The sequence below is a fragment of the Martes martes genome (assembly GCF_963455335.1).
Source record: "Martes martes genome assembly, chromosome: 7".
In the NCBI taxonomy this organism is placed as follows: domain Eukaryota; kingdom Metazoa; phylum Chordata; class Mammalia; order Carnivora; family Mustelidae; genus Martes; species Martes martes.
The window spans coordinates 100,711,305-100,728,543 of NC_137894.1; the positions used below are offsets into that span (position 1 = coordinate 100,711,305).

Sequence of the window (17,239 nt, forward strand, 5' to 3'; positions counted from 1 at the left end):
AACGATGCTAAAATTCACATTCTTGTATTAACATTCTTGTATATTTTTGTATTCCTTGTAGTAATAATGCTTTAGCTTCAGTAGGATAGATTCTTAAGAATGAGATTGTCGGGTTAAGGGATATGCCTATTTAAGCAGATACTGGTGGATCACTTTCCGCAAGTATAATGCCACTAACAGTCTGGGAAGGTCTGCATTTCTTCTCCTTGTTTAATCTTATTGCTGCTAGAAGAAATGTGGACTAAAAGTATAGAAACATGGAATTCTCAAGACACTTTACTAGTACAAGACATCTATACATCCTTGCTCCCACCAGAGGCTGTCAGCGTTTAAAATTGTACCCATCTCTGTTCAAACTACTCATCCAATGAGCACCAACTCATAAGGCACCAGCTGAATGGTGCCTTTCTGAATTTGCTGGAAAAAATGTCTGCCTCCACGGTCTCATTCAACACTGTGTGAGGTCTTCGCCTATACCTACCGCATGTTATACCTTGTAGTGAAGCGTGTGCGTGCACATAATTTGTGTCCTTCACTAGAGGTTGAAGAGACCATGCCTTCCTCCCACCTTTGTATCCTTTATTTGCCCAGCACAGCGATTTATACTCAATAAACACTTCTTGTTGAATGAATCAGTGAATGAAATTCAGGAGTCAAGTCCAGAGCAGCAGATAGTGGCCAAATGCTGGAGTCTTTGTATTTCAGGCCAAAGAGCCTGGAACGTATTCAATGTTGATTCAGAAACCACAGGAAGTGTCTGAACCGGGCCTGGAAAGACTAGAGTTGAGGCCCAGAGATTTAGTAATGAGGCTGGAACAGGACCCCGGGAGGAAGCAAACAGACCCTTAAACAATTACTGGGAGTTGAAGACCCAATTTTCATAGTGTGTTTTTTTTTTTTTTCCTAAAGATTTTATTTATTTATTTGACAGACAGAGATCACAAGTAGGCAGAGAGGCAGGCAGAGAGAGAGGAAGGGAAGCAGGCTCCCTGCTGAGCAGATAGCCCAATATGGGGCTCGATTCCAGGACTCTGAGATCATGACCTGAGCAGAAGGCAGAGGCTTTAACCCACTGAGCTATCCAGGCACCCCTACAGTGTGTGTTTTTTTTAAGATACTTGGTGAATTTAAGTTTGTTCAGTGGTCCTGAGCTTATGCAGTGTTTCGTTTTGTTGCAATTTTAGTACATATGGTAGAAAAATTAGAAAATATAGAGAAACAAGGTAATAATTCTCAGTAATTCTACCATCCAGGGAAAATGACGAGTAGGTACAATTTTGGTGGAAATCTTTTCAACACCTTTTCCTATGCATAAATGCAATAAAATATATATAATATATAATATAATATATAGAGGTTATATGAAATTTTATTTCAGCATTTTTAATTCTTATTTACTTTATTATTATTTATTACTATTTGTTATTACATTTTCCTTATAAATTCAGTATACTATATTTATATATTAAATATGAATATTTTATATATACATACATACATATATATGCACACACACATATATAGTCTTTATTTTTTTTAAAGGTTTATTTATTTATTTATTTATTTGTCAGAGAGAGAGGAGTGAGAGTGAGCACAAGTAGACAGAGTGGCAGGCAGAGGCAGAGGGAGAAGCAGGCTCCCTGGCGAGCAAGGAGCCCGATGTGGGACTCGATCCCAGGATGCTGGGATCATGACCTGAGCCGAAGGCAGCTGCTTAACCAACTGAGCCACCCAGGCGTCCCCATATATAGTCTTTTATGTTAAATAGAAAACACCATCTATCTTCAATATTGTATCTTGAGGACCTGACACAGAATAAATACTCAATACACATCTATTAAATGACTGAATGATAACTCTTCATTTTCTTTTGCCTTTATTTGGAGACTTTAATAGTTTTGCTAATTCATACAGCAAATAGTTAAAGATGACTTGTTCTAATGTCTCTATAACTAATGAACTTCTTTTTCTTGTTTTATGTTTAATGTGAATTTAGCATATATAAACATGGGCTTCTGGAGATATCTTATTGATACAAACAATACCTAGACATCTTTTTTTCCAAAGATTTTGTTTATTTATTTGATAGAGAAAGAGAGAGAGAGCACAAGCAGGGGGAGCTGCAGAGGGAGAGGAAGGACCCTGGGATCATGTCCTGAGCTGAAGGCAGATGCAAAACCAACAGAGTTGCCCGGACACCCCAATACCTAGACATTTTCTTAAGCAGTGATTTATATATAGCACTGATTTATCTGGACTTAGTCATCTTTGAAACATTTGAACATGAATTATTTGATCAAAAGTATTATTCACTGAACAAACACCAATTTCTTCCCTTTCCAGATTCTAGGAAGGAGAAAAGCAAGAGTGTTCAAAGAATGTTAATTTACAGAGACTCTCTTGGTTGGAACATCATTATAGACTTAGTACTTGTGCTCTGTTTACTCACTGCCTAATTCAGTGCTGGAACAAAGTAGGTGAACAATAGGTATGAATAAATAGAAAAATAGTGAACACAGACATATTAATAATCTCTCTTATCCCATATTTTCATTCCTTTTCTAAGTGGTGTGGATTTTTAGGACTTGTTAGCCACTTTTTTTTTCCAAGAAGATTTCATTTATTTGTCAGAGGAAGAGAGAGCAAGAGAGCACAAGCAGGGGAATGGCAGGCAGAGGAAGAAGCAAGCTCCCCACTGAGCAAGAAGCCCAACATAGGGCTCCATTCCTGGACCCTGGAATCACGACCTGAGTCAAAGCCAGACACTTGATTGAGCCACCCAGGCGTCCCAAGCCACTACATCATTATCCATAAAGGCTGGATACAGGTTCATATGAGAAAATTCCACATTTAATACAAAAACATATATTTAGCTGTTAGTATTACGTTCCTTCCTTCAGTCTTGACTTCACTCCTTAGAATAATGAAGCAGCATCGCTGGGTTTTATCTATATTCCCTTTCTCATCAGAGGAAAAGGACAAGAGGCAAGGGAAATCACAAGTATTGTGAACTCACAGAAACAAGGGGGACTAGCAACTCAGTTATGCTTATCTTTGTATTTCTCAAAAATAGCTAAAAAATTAGCTAAATCAAGATCTTTTTTTAGGTTAAAGCTTGCTGTAAGGACTACATTTTTCCAGTAGGTGGCAGTGTTTTCTTTCTTCAGCATAAGTAGAATTCTTAAACATTTGCCTCAAGGTTTGTTGGTTTTGTTTTTGTTTTTTAATTTTACTATTCCTTCAGGAACCTGCAGGTGACAATAAATAAGTTAGTGAAACTGAGGTTTCTTTCACTTTTTTCTTTTCTTTTTCTTTCACTTAAAAAAAAATCACCCTTGTTGATTTCAAAAGCCTCAGATGCCCAACTTGAACTTCTGCTGCCACTGGTAGCAAGGTATACATATACCAGGGTAGATGGCTCTAATCCTCCTCCCCATTTCCTGACCCAAGTTATTACTAAGGACTAGCTAATAGATAGTAATGTCTCGGAACAAATGCCAACAAGATTTTCTGCCTAATAACAAAACAAAACAAAAATAAAACACTGACTTTAGAATTCTCGATTTTAGGGAAAAGATTCATTAAGTTATGCAGATGTCTTTCCTGGTTGGTTAATAATGAACTTGAAAAATTATTCGCATACCCTATTTTAATGGTAACACCTAAACTTTTGTAGTTCCACAAGACCTCTGAATACTTCCAACAGATGCGTGTTGTCCCATGTCCGACACGAAGTAAACGGTGCAGAAACTAGGTTTTAAGAAGGAAAGCAGGACTGAAATTCCAGTGACATATGCTGGAGTTGAAAAACGGAAATGTTAATTAGTGGGATAATATCTCGAATACTTTATCTACAAAAATATTGTGTTAGCGAGAGTAGGGAAGGTTGAGTCTGAAGCGCGCCTTTCACCGATTTCTCAGAAGTATTCTTTTATAAACAAAGCTTCAAGTCACAGGAGAAAATGTTCAAGGGCTCAGTGCTTCACCGAAAACACGGAGAGAGCTGGATTAGGCCATCAAGTCCCCCCGTGAATATTCACCTGATAATAGAAGGTACAGAGATTTTTAGAGTTTAGGGGTTTTTTAAGCAATCCTCTACTTTCCAGACAATCCGGCAGCACTCGTGCAGCCCACCCGGTGCCTCTCTGCCCCCCGCCGCGCCCCCCTATTCTCTCCCGCACGCGTGGACCTCTGACCCAGGCCCGGCGTCGGCCTGGCGCACTGTCCAGGTCCAGGTAAACTGCGCAGCCACGGGACTCAGACGTGCTGACAGGTGGCCTCGCTCGCCTTCCGGCCGCCCAGGGCGGCGCTCTTCTCCACTCTGGGCCCGGGGCCACACAGCCCGCGCGCCAGGCACAGCTCCCAAGCTGGCCCCAGAAGTCGGGCGGCTTCCCCAGGGAGAGCGAGGCCCGAGAGGGGCGCCGGGTCTCCCGCGAGGCCGCCGACAAGAGCAAAGGGCAGCCAAGGCCAGAGCCCGGTGAGGGGTGATCAGTCCGGGCACTTCTCGCGCCGCTGGGACTAGGGCCACAAGGAGCCCGACACCTACGCACGTCCAGCTCTGCGTACCGCTCCTCGGTTTCCCTCGCTTTGCTCCGCGACCCTCGGAACCCGCCCACGCCCCTCCCCCCCAGCCCCCACCAGCGGCAGTGACCCCAGCTCTCCACCGCCCGCGGGCCAAACCGATCTGCTACCCCCCGGGCCCCAATGGGACCCAGGGGTCACCCGAGTCGGCGAACCACATTCCCAAGGACGAGCAGCCGGTGGCAGCACCGCCCCCTCTCAAGTGCCCTTCGGGTCCTCTATGGCCAGCACGCCCGCGGCTCTAGGGCCCTGACCTCTCCAGAACTCGCTGGCGGCCAGAGGAGGAATTCACTCGGACCCCTCCCCTTCCCCAAACTTCTTCCCTCTGCCGGGCGGTTCTTCCAACCCGACCCCTCTGCGCCATCCGGCTCCTCCCTCTCTGCTCCCCTCCCCTTTTCTGGTCCCCACTTAGGAATCCGCCCCCCCCACCCCCGTCGCCGGCCGGGTCCGGGGATCCTCCCCCCGACTCCCCCCCGCGTGCCGCCGCCGCCGCCCGGGTTCCTCTCCCCCCTCTCGGGCGCTCCCTGCCAAGCCCATGATGTAATGGTGTATGTTAATCAGTAGCATGTGGGGAGCTCCGGCTCCGGCGGCTCAGTCCTCCGCGAGCCGACACTGGAGGCAGCAGCAGCAGCGGCGGCGGCGGCGGCCCGGACCCGCAGCGCCGCACTCTCTCAGCGCCGCCCGCCCCGACGGCATGGCCCGCGGCCCGCGCTCCGGGCGCCTGCAACCTCTCTGAGAGCCGCCGCGGCCCCCGACCCGCGCGTGGGGCCCCGAGCCGCCGGGATGAACCGCGCCGAGGTGAGCGCCCCCACCCTTCCGACCCCGGGAGGGGATCTGCCGGCCACTGGGTCCCCTTCCCGAGAGACCTCCCCCTCTGCTCGAGAACTTCTGCGAGGCGGGAAGAGGGATGCTGGCCCCTCGAGGGCTGAGCCGCTGGGCTCCTCTCTCCGCCGCTGGCGGCCACCCGGACGGGGATAGGAGTGGGGGGAGCCCCCCGAAGCTGAACTTTCTTCTTTGCGGTCGTTGGGGGGCGTGTGCGGGCGGCGTGGAGCCGCAGTCTCCGCGGAGCCGCCCAGCCCGCCGGGGGAAACAGTGTTTCGGACTCTGGAGGTCTCCGCGCTTGGTGCGCGCCCGGGGCCGCTCAGTCTTCGGCCTGGGAAGCGCGGGCGAGGCGCTGGGCCGGCGGGACCCGCCCGTAGGCGGTGGCAGTCAGGGCAGAATGCCTAAAGCGCACACGCTCGTACACACAAACGCACACGCACGCACACATCTGATCGCTCTGGGCAAAGCAGGCCCTAGGAGACCTCCCGGATGGGCTGGAGCGGCGCGGCGCGGCGCGGGGGAGCCGGGGCTCCGGCTGCGCCTCCGCCCGCTGGGCTCCGAGCTTTGGGTGGGGAGTTTATTTTTGTCTCGAGCTGCTGCCGCGGCTGCTCACGGCCTAAATCCAGAGGGGCGCCTGGCGGTGGAGATGCTGGCTGTTGCTGTAGATGGAGCTGCAGCCGCTCGGCTGCTTCTCCGGGAGGTGGAGGAGGAGGAGAAGAGGAGGAGGAGGTGGTAGAGGAGGAGGTAGAGAAGAAGGCGGAGGAGGAGGTAGAGGAGGAGGAGGAAGAGGAGGAGGAGGAGGTAGAGAAGGAGGAGGAGGAGGTTGAGGAGGAGGAGGAGGAAGGAACTCCGGCTGCTGCTCCCTCCGCCTCTGTTTTGCATTAGCCCCCACCCCCACCCCCGCGCCCCTTCGCAGCCGCATTGCAAGTTTTCCGCGCGAGGATCTGTTGCTGGTGCTGGCGTTTGCAGGCTTAGCCCTCGAGGCCACCCCGGTGGGGTGTGTGGGGAGCACCAGCCGTTCGCGGCGGCAGCAACAGGAAGCCGTGGGGTCTCCTCGCGCACCTGGGAAGGAGCCTTCTGGCCATTCCCAGAACGGGAATAGCTCCTCTCGCGCATCCGGGTGCGGAGGGGGGCTGCCGGAATTTGGGGGACCAACCCCCCGCGGGGCGCCCCCCCCCCCGCCCCTTCGGATGCACTCGTTTCCCGGGCGCGCTCTCTCCCTGGCCGAGGTCTCACTGCAGCCTTTCTCTCCTTCCAGTGGTGATCGCCTCTCGGGAATGCGGGTGTGAAGAGTCCGAGCTGCCGCCCAGCGGGGAAGAGACCCCGGGACGCCGGAAATCACCATCCCGAAGCTGCGAGAAGGGGGGGAAAGAGAGCATTCTTTCAGTTTGTGTGCCTTGTGGGGAATTTTTTTAATCGTTATTTTTTTAAAAAGAAACATTTCCGTGCTACTGTCTGTCATCATCTCTGGGGAAATCAGCCAGAACCACCGGAACGTAACCGAAACCAGACGACAGAGGCAGGAGCCGAGGCCGTACCTGCAGCGTCCGGGCACCAGAGCCACCTTGGAACAGGAACGCGTCTCCGGCGGCCGCGGGGCTGCGGCTCCGCCAAACTTTGGGGCGGGCGGGGCGGGCTGGGGCGCCGAGGGGGCTTCGTAGACCGAGGGCCGCCCCCTAACCATGATGTTTCGCGACCAGGTCGGGGTGCTGGCGGGCTGGTTTAAGGGCTGGAACGAGTGCGAGCAGACTGTTGCGCTGCTGTCGCTGCTTAAGCGCGTGAGCCAGACCCAGGCCCGCTTCCTTCAGCTCTGCCTGGAGCACTCGCTGGCCGACTGCGCCGAGCTGCACGTCCTCGAAGGGGAGGCCAACAGCCCCGGTAAGTGCGCGGTCACGGCTGTCCCGCCTGTTACCCACCCCCCCTTCTTCCTTCCCCCACCCCCTCCTGCTTCCCAGCCTCGGGCCAGGGCCCCGCCCCCGCCCGCCTCCCAGCGGGTACACTGAGGGTGCGAGCCGGGGCCCTTGGCATCTCACTGCCCCCTCCCCCGCCCCCACCCCGTCCCTGCCGCCCACTTACCTCCGCTGGCCGCTTTGGTTTTTTGCCCACTGTCAACTCCTTCAGCCCATTCCGTGTGGTAGCCACGGTAGCATGAATGATTGATTTTTCTCTCATGCAGTTTCCTGGGAAATAAGTAAGTCAGGTCACGTAGAGTCTGGATTTTCTGGGCTTTTTTTTTTTTTTTTTTCCTTCTTCTTCTCCTTCTGGGCAACGTGGCTCTCTGGATTTCAGCAACACATGAAGAAGCCGGACTGCCCTTCAGAAAGCCGAGCTTTGATTAGGCTGTATGAGGAATACATGGAAATTCAATTTTATCACTCGTTTTCTCCCATGGATATTCCAGTTTTAGAGCTCTGTGTTCAGACTCAGACGCAGGTGACGCTACAGACTATTAAAATGATATTTGCAGGTTGTATTCTATGGGGTTATACTGACCAATCACGACCTTATCGTGTTGATTACGGATCTTGTAGAAAGGATTTTATGGAAAGGGTCTCCGCGGAGAGAAGGCGTGAATCAGGGTCTATCATGCTCTTTGTCGGAAAACTTTACTGAATATAACAATTGTTTCATACTTGGCTAGTATTTACAGACATCTCAACTAGTATAGAAAGTGAATATACTGGGAATGTGCCGCAGTTTTCTATTCGCTAGTATGGGTGGTGACAGACTGAAATTATATCCTGGGGTGGGGAAGTGGGGGTAAGGATGGGGGATGGGGGAAAGGTCTGTTGGTCGTATAATTTGGGATAGGGGAAATTCTTTAGTTCATGCTGCAGCAGGAGGGTGAACAGAGCCCCCAGTGTTTACGCAGAGGAAAGAATGCAGGGTCCTCTTCCAGCTGTTCCACGTTAAAACTGCCAGTCTGCAAGACGCAGCAGAGGTCTGGGCTGCCATTGGATGGCAAGGTCCAGTCCAGGGCAGCAGGGCCTGGGAGACACCAGAGTGAGTGAGTGTGCTGTCTGGGCAGCAAGAGGAGAGCTGGCCTCCTCCTCACTCCTCCTCCCTGGTGTGGTGCTCATGAGGCTGAAAACCCTTGGATGGGATGTTTCCATATATAGAATCATAGGCTGGAAGTGAGCCGGGAAATCCTCACAGCCCTTTTCTTAACCAGACAGGACTGGACCCAGAGGTCCCTGTGCTGCCAGGTGTGGAAGGCCACATGAGAGAGATCACACAGGCCCCACTGGGATTTAGCCAGAGCCCAGACAGCCCACTCCCTTACAGGGGTGGCGAGGGGGGAGGGTGCTTTCTGTTCAGTTCCACATTTATAAATAGCTGAAGGGCCAGCCTCCTTCATAAGGGTGTGGAAGCATAACTAGGAAAACCGATGATCTACTCTCTTGACTTCTGTCCTTGATATGACAGGGTAGCCTGGTTCAGCAGCTCAATTTTGTTTTCTCAGGTTTGACAATCAAGGTTATGTAAACTTTCGGGTGTTAGAAAATGCAGGGGATTTCAGTATAGCCGTTGGTGTCCAATGCTTGACTTCACTGCTTGTAGGGACTATTTCAAAGAATGGTAATGAATCTTTAGGTGACTCAAATGTTAGAGCAACATTTTTACTCTTCGAGTTAAAGGAGACTTTTCCCCCACGTAGCAGCAGTTCAGTAAGTGAAAGCATTCAACGTGTGGTGCAAAAAGAAGTTGCTCACGTTAAAAACCTTGCCATTGAATAAACCAAGAGAAAAATTAATTTCTCTGAGTTTTTAAAAGTCACTTGGTAATTCCGCCCCACTGCCCCAAATTTTATCTCACTACATTTAACTTGTGTAAGCGTACCTGTTCATGTTGCCTAATGCCGTAGGGATACCAAATCTAAGGCCATTATGTAAGACAGGGACCCTTTTCCAGTTTCTGAATTAATCATTCCACCTGATTTTGCTTCCTTGGAAAACTTCACACTTGCTTTGTTGTATGGCCAGGACAGAAATTCATTAGTAAGGGTGTGTGTTGAGTGGATTTACTTCTCTAGGAGGCTCATAAAGAACATCAAGCTTTGTCATTATCCATCCACGTCTGGCGTATGACTCTCTCACGTACCTGGAACCTAGCCAAGAGCCAGGAAAGGGGCAAAAATGCCCACCCAGCAATCAGAATAGAGGGCAGAAATTATGGGAGAATATTTCAAACCCTTTCTCAGAACATACTTACTCTTGTTTTAGACAACAGTCGTAACAATTTTTTTAATGTGAAAAATTAATCCATAGTCTGTTAGGGGTAGCACCTTTAGAATGGGATGAGGGGTTGCCGTCACCAGCAGTGCAAGGTGACCCTAGACAGGTTGGCAGCCGGGAACGTGATAGAAGCATTCTAACTTTCGACACAAGAATTGGGAGCAGAAGCCCTAAGGTTTGGATATGTGAGGATAGGAACGCTCAATTGATCTTGCAGGCATTGCTCTGTAATAATGTAAATCAATAATTACTATTTAGCATGAATGAGCGTGAACTACCAAAAAGGGTACGCTTTCAAGTACAGTCTTTGAGAAGAGAGGGAAATATGCCATAAACTTTGAAAATATTGACACTCAAGATAATTAACCTCCAAGGCGGTTTTGGTGTGTAAAGCTCTTACCCATTCAGAAAACTAGGCTGTGTAGAATGACTCATTCATTGGCTGGCTGGGGTTTCCTATACCAAAATCATCAAGTATCACTTACTGTACTTTGTGATCATCAATTAAAAAGCATGTATTTCTTTTGGTGTTGAGAGATTTTAAACCTTGCTGAATGGGAACCAAATTCCTATCTAAGGCATGATCTCAGTATAATAAAAAATTTAATTAGTCATAGTATGAACTTGGCTTTGTTTTCTCCAGGACTGACTTTAAATAGAGAGAGAGAATTTTTCACATTAAGCATGGCTTGTTTGAGATCTGTGGGATGTATTTTGATACTAACTTTTTAGTCTCTTAAATTTAGCACTTATTGAGAATTTAGGGGTTCACTGGTTTATCCTTTGCCTTGGGTTCATGGTCATGTGAGATCCAAAAAATGGTTGAATCCATCCCTCTGGGCTTGTGTGTGTGTGTGTTTGTGTGTGTGTTTTTCCCTTCTAGATTTACCAATGGGTATTGCTAATGGTCACCTTCCTAAGTAGAGGCTGGATTCCAGAACCCTGAAATCACAGATTTTCGTGCACTTTGACCACCAACCCAGATTAACCATGAGACTTCCAGCCAGCTTCAGTTTGTAGGTGACTGTTTCTTGGGCTTACAATTCCTTTGGTGCATTAAAATGGCAAAAATGGAACCCACCGACTTTATTTGCAGTTTCCTAAAGAAAAATAGGTTGTATGGCATTGTTTATTCATGACTTTTGCCATTTGGACTTGAAATATGTTTTGCGGTGGAAACAGTGTAACAAATGGAGGTTCACAAGGGAATCCATGGAGACTTCCAAAACAGTGCATACTCTGGGGCAATTGCATATGTTTGTGGTAAATAAATGGCAAAAAGATTGTTGCTTTACTTATAATTAATACAAGAGAAAAGATGATCTGAAATGGCAATGCTTGAGACAAAACCAGTTGTGGAAATTGTTCAAGGACCTGTGTGCCTATTTACTTTCATTAGAGGATGAAGATGTTGACTGTGATTTTTATGGTGTTTGGTTTCCATAGTGTGGGTATGCTGTACCCCAAGGTGCTTGTTTTTATATCACAAATGGAGTCAAAGGAAATCAGAAGAATGGAGATTTTCCTGATGATCCTGGAGGAGACCTTGTGTGTAGTTCTTCCTTTTGCTTATTCATTCAACATTCATTTTCTGACTGCCTACTACTTTCCTGCCCCTGTGTTATGCAGTGGGGGGCACAGAGGTGCCTTGCTATATTTCAGAGCCTGGTCCATAGATGCCCAGTGTCGAGTACATGACTAATAAGGTATCATAGGTGCTGAAGCACAATTATGGGAATAAAGAGGGTGGAGGAAGGGCTTCTGGGAGCATTGTGAACCTAGCAGCTAATTAATTGTCTGGGGGAGTCCGAGAACATTTTACTGGAAAGGAGATATGTTTGAGTTAAATTTTGAAGGGTGACTAGGAGTTGGTTCAATGTGTCCAAAGGATTGTAGAGAGTAGGCGTGAAAGCATTTTTCAAGCAGAAGGGATAGCTTTGATAAGAATGTTGCCTCTTGAAGGGGCTTGTGCAAGAAATAGTGAGTTCAGGGTGGCTAGAGGAGAGCAGAATGTTGACCACGAAGAGGCTAAAGTTAAAACAGAAGCTGTGGGTGTGTGGGATTTGCCAGCTAGGATGTTTGGATTCAATCCTGAAGAGATGTTAGAAAGCCCAAGAAGGTTTTTAGGAAAGGAGTTAGAAGATGGAAGTTGTGTGTGTGTGTGTATGTGTGTATTTATACACTTTGGGGAAGGAGCTTCTAGTATTTGCATGATTCTCTGAGAGGCACAAAGGGAGAAGTGAGGTAAAGTTTGGTTTATTTCCATTTCCGTTTTGGTCACCTGGTGGCATCATCAGCTCTGGACAGCCTTGTTGCTCTCAGCATTGATCTGTGGGGGAGAAGACAGGATGGATGTGGAGAGGAAAAGAAGATATTGTCCAGGTGGGCGTTTATTTATATCTATGGGAGGGCGTCTGTTGTAAGGGATTCTTAGAGTATGGATTTTGAAATCAGAGTGGGCTAGTCAGTTAATTTCTGAGGCTCAGTTTTCTCATCTGTAAAATGGAGCTCATAAAACCTTGTTATTGTCCAGAAATGACTTGTTAATAATCCACTGAGGACCTCTTCTATGCCCCATGGCTTCAGTTTGCCTCTAACTTATGTGGGATTGCCTCTAGTGGATGTGGAATGTGGAATATGAATTGGAGATGAGAGGAACTCTTTTTCTCTGAAGGATTATCAAGAAGAGAGTGGAGATGACTAGGCCCCCTGAAAAGATACAAGTCTACCTCCCTCCACGTTCTGCTTGTCAGCTTTCTTCTATTCTTTATCATGTTGGGTCCTAAAAAAATTTTGACCCTGGCCCACTGTTCCTACATAACTTGTCGATGTTTTTTCTCCCTTCCAGTTGGTGAATGTGAAAAGCAGTTGTTCTTTTGTTGAACAAAATGTGTAAGGACTTTATATCTGAAGCACTTTCCACCGAAGGTGTCATTTTCTGTGGGTCGGTCTAGCATGACAGGTGGCCGGTCACGCACGTTTAAGTTCTCTGTTATGAAGAACGTGGATTTGGTCGTTCAGTTTCCGTGCTCAACGGCTTCAAGCAACGGCGTATGTGTCATAAGCAGGTCCTGTGAAAGTGAGTGAGAGGCAGACAAACTTAACAGCAGTGCCATCGGTGTGTTTACATTTCAATAAACAAAGCAGGGTGAAATGAGGGTCACAAGGGCTTGAGAAGTAGCCGGAAACTTCCCAGTATATTCTGCACAGGTGTGATTCTAAAGAGAGCCGTGACAACGCCAGAGAAGACAAAATACCTCTCTTCCTTGATCTGAGGAGAAATTCAGAGGTTTGCATCTTTGAGTGAAGTGCTCTGTGTAACTCATCTGCTAGGAAAGGAGTCGTGTTTGTTTTTTTTTGTGTGTTTTTTTTTTTTTCTTTTTAAAACAGAACTGTTGCTTTGAGGTTTTAGCTGATTCCTTCTTTTCCCTTCCTCCCAATCGTTCTTTCTAAGGCCTTCCTGACTTTTACCAATTCACATAGATTAAGATGCCAAATCAGATGTCTCCCCTGAGCTATTTTTTCGCTTCTGTGGAAGCTGCCTGAGGCAGGGATCTCCCAAAGAAAGCAGAACGTTCAGAATGAGAGGTGAGCTTTCCCTCTCAGTGAGCGAGTCCAAGGCCAGGGCCTTGCTCTGAAGCCTGTACCCCAAAAGCCAGCATGGGGTTTGGGACGAAGTCACCTGCTTTTATGCAGGAGCACATCACTTTGGGGGACTCATAAGCTAGTTGTAGGGATTTGTCCCCACTCCACATAGCAACATTGTAATACAGTTTTCCTTGTCTTGATTTACGAGGGGAAAGAAAAAAATCAAGCAAATAATTTGGTGGTTTCTTTTACACAGTAAATGATACCATCAACTGGTACCTGGCGAGGACTAATGGGTAAGAAACTGCGGTACCAAGTTCCTTATGACCTATTCATTCCCCAAATACCAGAGCAGAGAGCGAGGTCCATGTCAAAACGTGAAGTAGGTGCAATGATTCTTTTTTTTTTTTTAAAGATTTTATTTATTTATTTGAAAGACAGAGATCACAAGTAGGCAGAAAGGCAGGCAGAGAGAGAGAGAGAGAGGAGGAAGCAGGCTCCCTGCTGAGCAGAGAGCCTGATGCGGGGCTCGATCCCAGGATCCTGGGATCATGACCCGAGCCTAAGGCACAGGCTTTAACCCACTGAGCCACCCAGGCGCCCCAGGTGTAATGATTCTTCTCAAGGAACTTACACTTGAGTTGTGAAGGTAAAGCAAACGTCAGTATATGTAATGGTTAGACCGTAAACAGTTACTACATGCTGGGGTTCCCACGAGAGAACGAATATGGAGCTGAATGGAAGGAAGAGAACAGGGTGGGCTGGGTAGTCTAAGAAATACTGAGCAGAAGGAATGAACCTGAATGTGTCATTTGAAACGAAGTGCTTTAAGACTCACGCACTTCTTGCCTTTGTAGTATCCATAATGCAAGTTTTATAAAGGAAACCACACATATAGGGGGATTCTGTGTGTGAGCCGTGAAAGGGGTAGACTTCCTGGGCCTTTGAAGGATGAATATGAGTACGTTAGAGATAGGGGAGCATGATGTCTGTTGTTCATCAGGAATGAATTCCTGGATAGCAGGAGTAATCCAAACACTTCTGTGATCTCTAACATTTAATTTTTTAATTTTATTTTTTTTGTGATCTCAAGCATTTATTTTTTTTCAAAGATTTTATTTGTTTATTGGACAGAGAGAGAGATCACAAGTAGGCAGAGCAGCAGGCAGAGAGAGAGGGGAAAACAGGCTCCCCGCTGAGCGGAGAGCCCGATTTGGGGCTTGATCCCAGGACCCTGAGATTATGACCTGAGCCGAAGGCAGAGGCTTAACCCACTGAGCCACCCAGGCGCCCATGTGATCTCTAACATTTAAATTAAATATCTGCTCCCCTAATATTTTTATCCCTAAAATTAGCCATAAAATTATGAGACTTAGTCATAGTTCTCTTGGCTCCTCCCAGCAGAGTACTTTTAGATGTTATCTTGATTAGAACTCATGTTCAGCAGAAACATTTTGAACATGTGTAGGAAAAGGCATAAGTGGCTTAGACTAGTTCTCAAAATATAATGTGCTCATAAATCATTTGGGGATCTTGTTAGACTGAAGATTCTGATTGAGGAGGTCTGTATTTCTTTCTTTTGTTTGTTTTAAAATGTTATTTATTTATTTGACAGAGAGAGGGAGATCACAAGTAGGCAGCAAGGCAGGCAAAGAGAGAGGGGGAAGCTGAGCAGAGAGCCCCGTGCGGGGCTTGATCCCAGGACCCTGAGATCTTGACCTGAGCCGAAGGCAGAGGCTTAACCCACTGAGCCACCCAGGCGCCCCAAGGTCTGTATTTCTAATAAGGCCCCAGGTGATGCTGCTGCAGGTCTATGGACCACTCTTTGAGTGGAAAGATCGTAGACTGATTAGAGATAGAAAGTTATTTAGAGGTAATTGGTGCACTGGCTTACAAATCTTATGGATGCCTTGAATCAGAAGAGTTTTGTTTGCTGCAAATGAAACTTTACATGAAGGTTTACGGGAAGTGGATGCCCATCCCCTCCCCCACCCTAACTCCGAGGAGAACAGTTTGAAAATCATCTCTGTCCAAGCACTGTGATTTCTTCCCCTGGCTCAGAGGCTTTCGAACTGTCTCTTCCAGCCCGAAATGAGTCTGGATTGGAGGAAGGCAGCGCCAGGCTCTGTGGTAGCATTTCCCTGAGCTTTTTCGAGGTACCCCTGCTGGAATTTAGGCATTCTAATGATCAGTGTCCCATGGAAAATGAGGCTCCAGGAGAGATTCGTTTTTTGCTGATGCTGTGGGCTGTAAAGTTGAGCTGGAAAGAGCAGGAATGTTAATTCCAGAGACCGGATGGGAGAGATCTCTTCCTACTTCCCCAGAGCACTCCCATACAGCACAATCATCGGAATTTCTGAGGCAGCTCGCCCTGGTCTGTCAGTAGGATTCAAGTGTTTGTGTGTGCAGCGTAAATGCATATAGAACATTGACTTTTCATTGTATATGTTTCTGTCTGTGTGAATATGTGCACGAAATACGTGATGGAAATGTGTGACTAAAATGGCAATGTGGAACCACTTGTGAATTTCTGAAGAGTGGTCAAGGAATAAGGCAATCATGAGAACCTTGAGAAATAACCTTGTCTCAGTTTGTAAAAGAAGAGCAGGAGAAAGTAGGTTCTGTGCAGGGACCTATGAAGTTAACACTAATCTTGTGTCAAATACCAGAAGAGTCATTGAAATTTGATTTGCGAGTGTTTGGATGAGGAAGTAGGAAGTGGCCTGGCTTTCATAAGAAGGGGAAGAATGGGTTGTGGAGAACTAATGTCATTTCCTTTTTGATGGGAGATGGGGAAAGGAAGGGAGATAGCATATGGGAGACTTCTGTATTCCGGGCAGATCACAGGAATTCTGGTAGCCAGCCCCTATCTGAATCTTAGCACAGCCTTTGACAAATCCCCTTGTTTCCTGCTGAATCAAATGGAGATGTGGAGGCTGGGTCAGAGTCTAGTTATGTGGCCTCAGAGTGGCATCGGGAACTGACAGGCAGGCCTGGCTTGGGTGCTGTCAGCCTTAAGGGAGGACTTTGGTGCCATTCCTCAGAGCTCGTGTGTTCTGTCTACATCATTATTCGTGTTGACGTGTGACTTCGCCTGGGGTCCCCAAGAAAGCAGAGCCCTAGGCAGGGGCTGTCGTTCAGGTAGCTTATTTAGGGCACTGATCCCAGAGACAGGAGAGGGCACTCTGGAGAGAAACAGGAGGAGGGAAAGCCAACACAGGATTATGGCATCCAGCTTCACTGCTGCTGCCCGTGCCTCAGAAGGGAGAGACAAGGTGGCAGTGGTCCATGGCTCCCCTCTCCCCTTGGTCAAGGGCTGCCCTGGGGTACCAAGTCTCTGCATTACCCAGTTTGCACATCGTGAGTGCTGAGTCTTTCCCAGGGTCCCACGCTGGGGTGACAGAGAAGCCAGAAGGCAGAAAGCTGGAGAGAAGTGGTATAAGTGAGGCGTGGTGCTGTCAGGTCACACCCGCCCAAGGCTGGTGGCAAGGAGTACAACGTATGCCCAGGTGTAGTTATCAAATCCACGGATGAACCTAGAGGGACAGCTGGGTACCTGGTGACTGATTTGTGAGCCAAAATACTTGAATGTAGGCAGAGCCCCTACATTTGTATCCCCCAGACCCCAGACCAAAGAGGGATGACCCCGCAGTAGCATGCAGGAAAAGGACTTCTGGCTTTCAGTAGCCTTCGAGTTCAGAATGAATAATGGCACGATGTGGTTGCCCAAAAGCCACTGAACCTTTACTAATACATTGTATGTTTAATATAGTGTATAATAATATTGTCTTTAGAAACAGGTCTTCTGTGCTGGCCAGACTATCCCTTGAGTCTGGGGAGCAGTTCTGGTGCATATGCTGAGGGAGATGGACAGGTGAGCTTGTAGCCAGTGGAAAGAGGGTGGGGGACACTTGAAGAACCAGGGAAGCATTTAGGCTGGAGAAGAAGGTAGGCAGAGAACATGACAACTGTCATTGGTCCCTTGGAAGTCTGGCTTGGAGCTGAGGGCTTTA

The 17,239-nt window shown here is 47.7% G+C and overlaps 1 protein-coding gene and 1 long non-coding RNA gene across 2 annotated transcripts in view; one reads left to right on the forward strand and one right to left on the reverse strand.

Annotated features, from left to right (window-relative positions):
• Positions 1-2,054: 2,054 nt before the first annotated feature.
• LOC308345391 lies at positions 2,055-4,071 on the reverse strand. Its single transcript, XR_013967063.1, has 2 exons — positions 3,644-4,071; positions 2,055-3,248 (listed from the first exon to the last, which is right to left on the reverse strand). It is a non-coding gene; the product is annotated as an uncharacterized lncRNA (long non-coding RNA).
• A 1,103-nt stretch (positions 4,072-5,174) lies between these two features.
• Positions 5,175-17,239, forward strand: part of SAMD4A (sterile alpha motif domain containing 4A) — a 206,189-nt gene continuing 194,124 nt past the window's right edge. The window contains exons 1-2 of the mRNA XM_080809589.1: positions 5,175-5,379; positions 6,662-7,281. Coding sequence (XP_080665715.1) covers positions 7,086-7,281 — 196 coding nt within the window. The 5' untranslated portion in view covers positions 5,175-5,379; positions 6,662-7,085. The remainder of the gene's footprint in view (positions 5,380-6,661; positions 7,282-17,239) is intronic.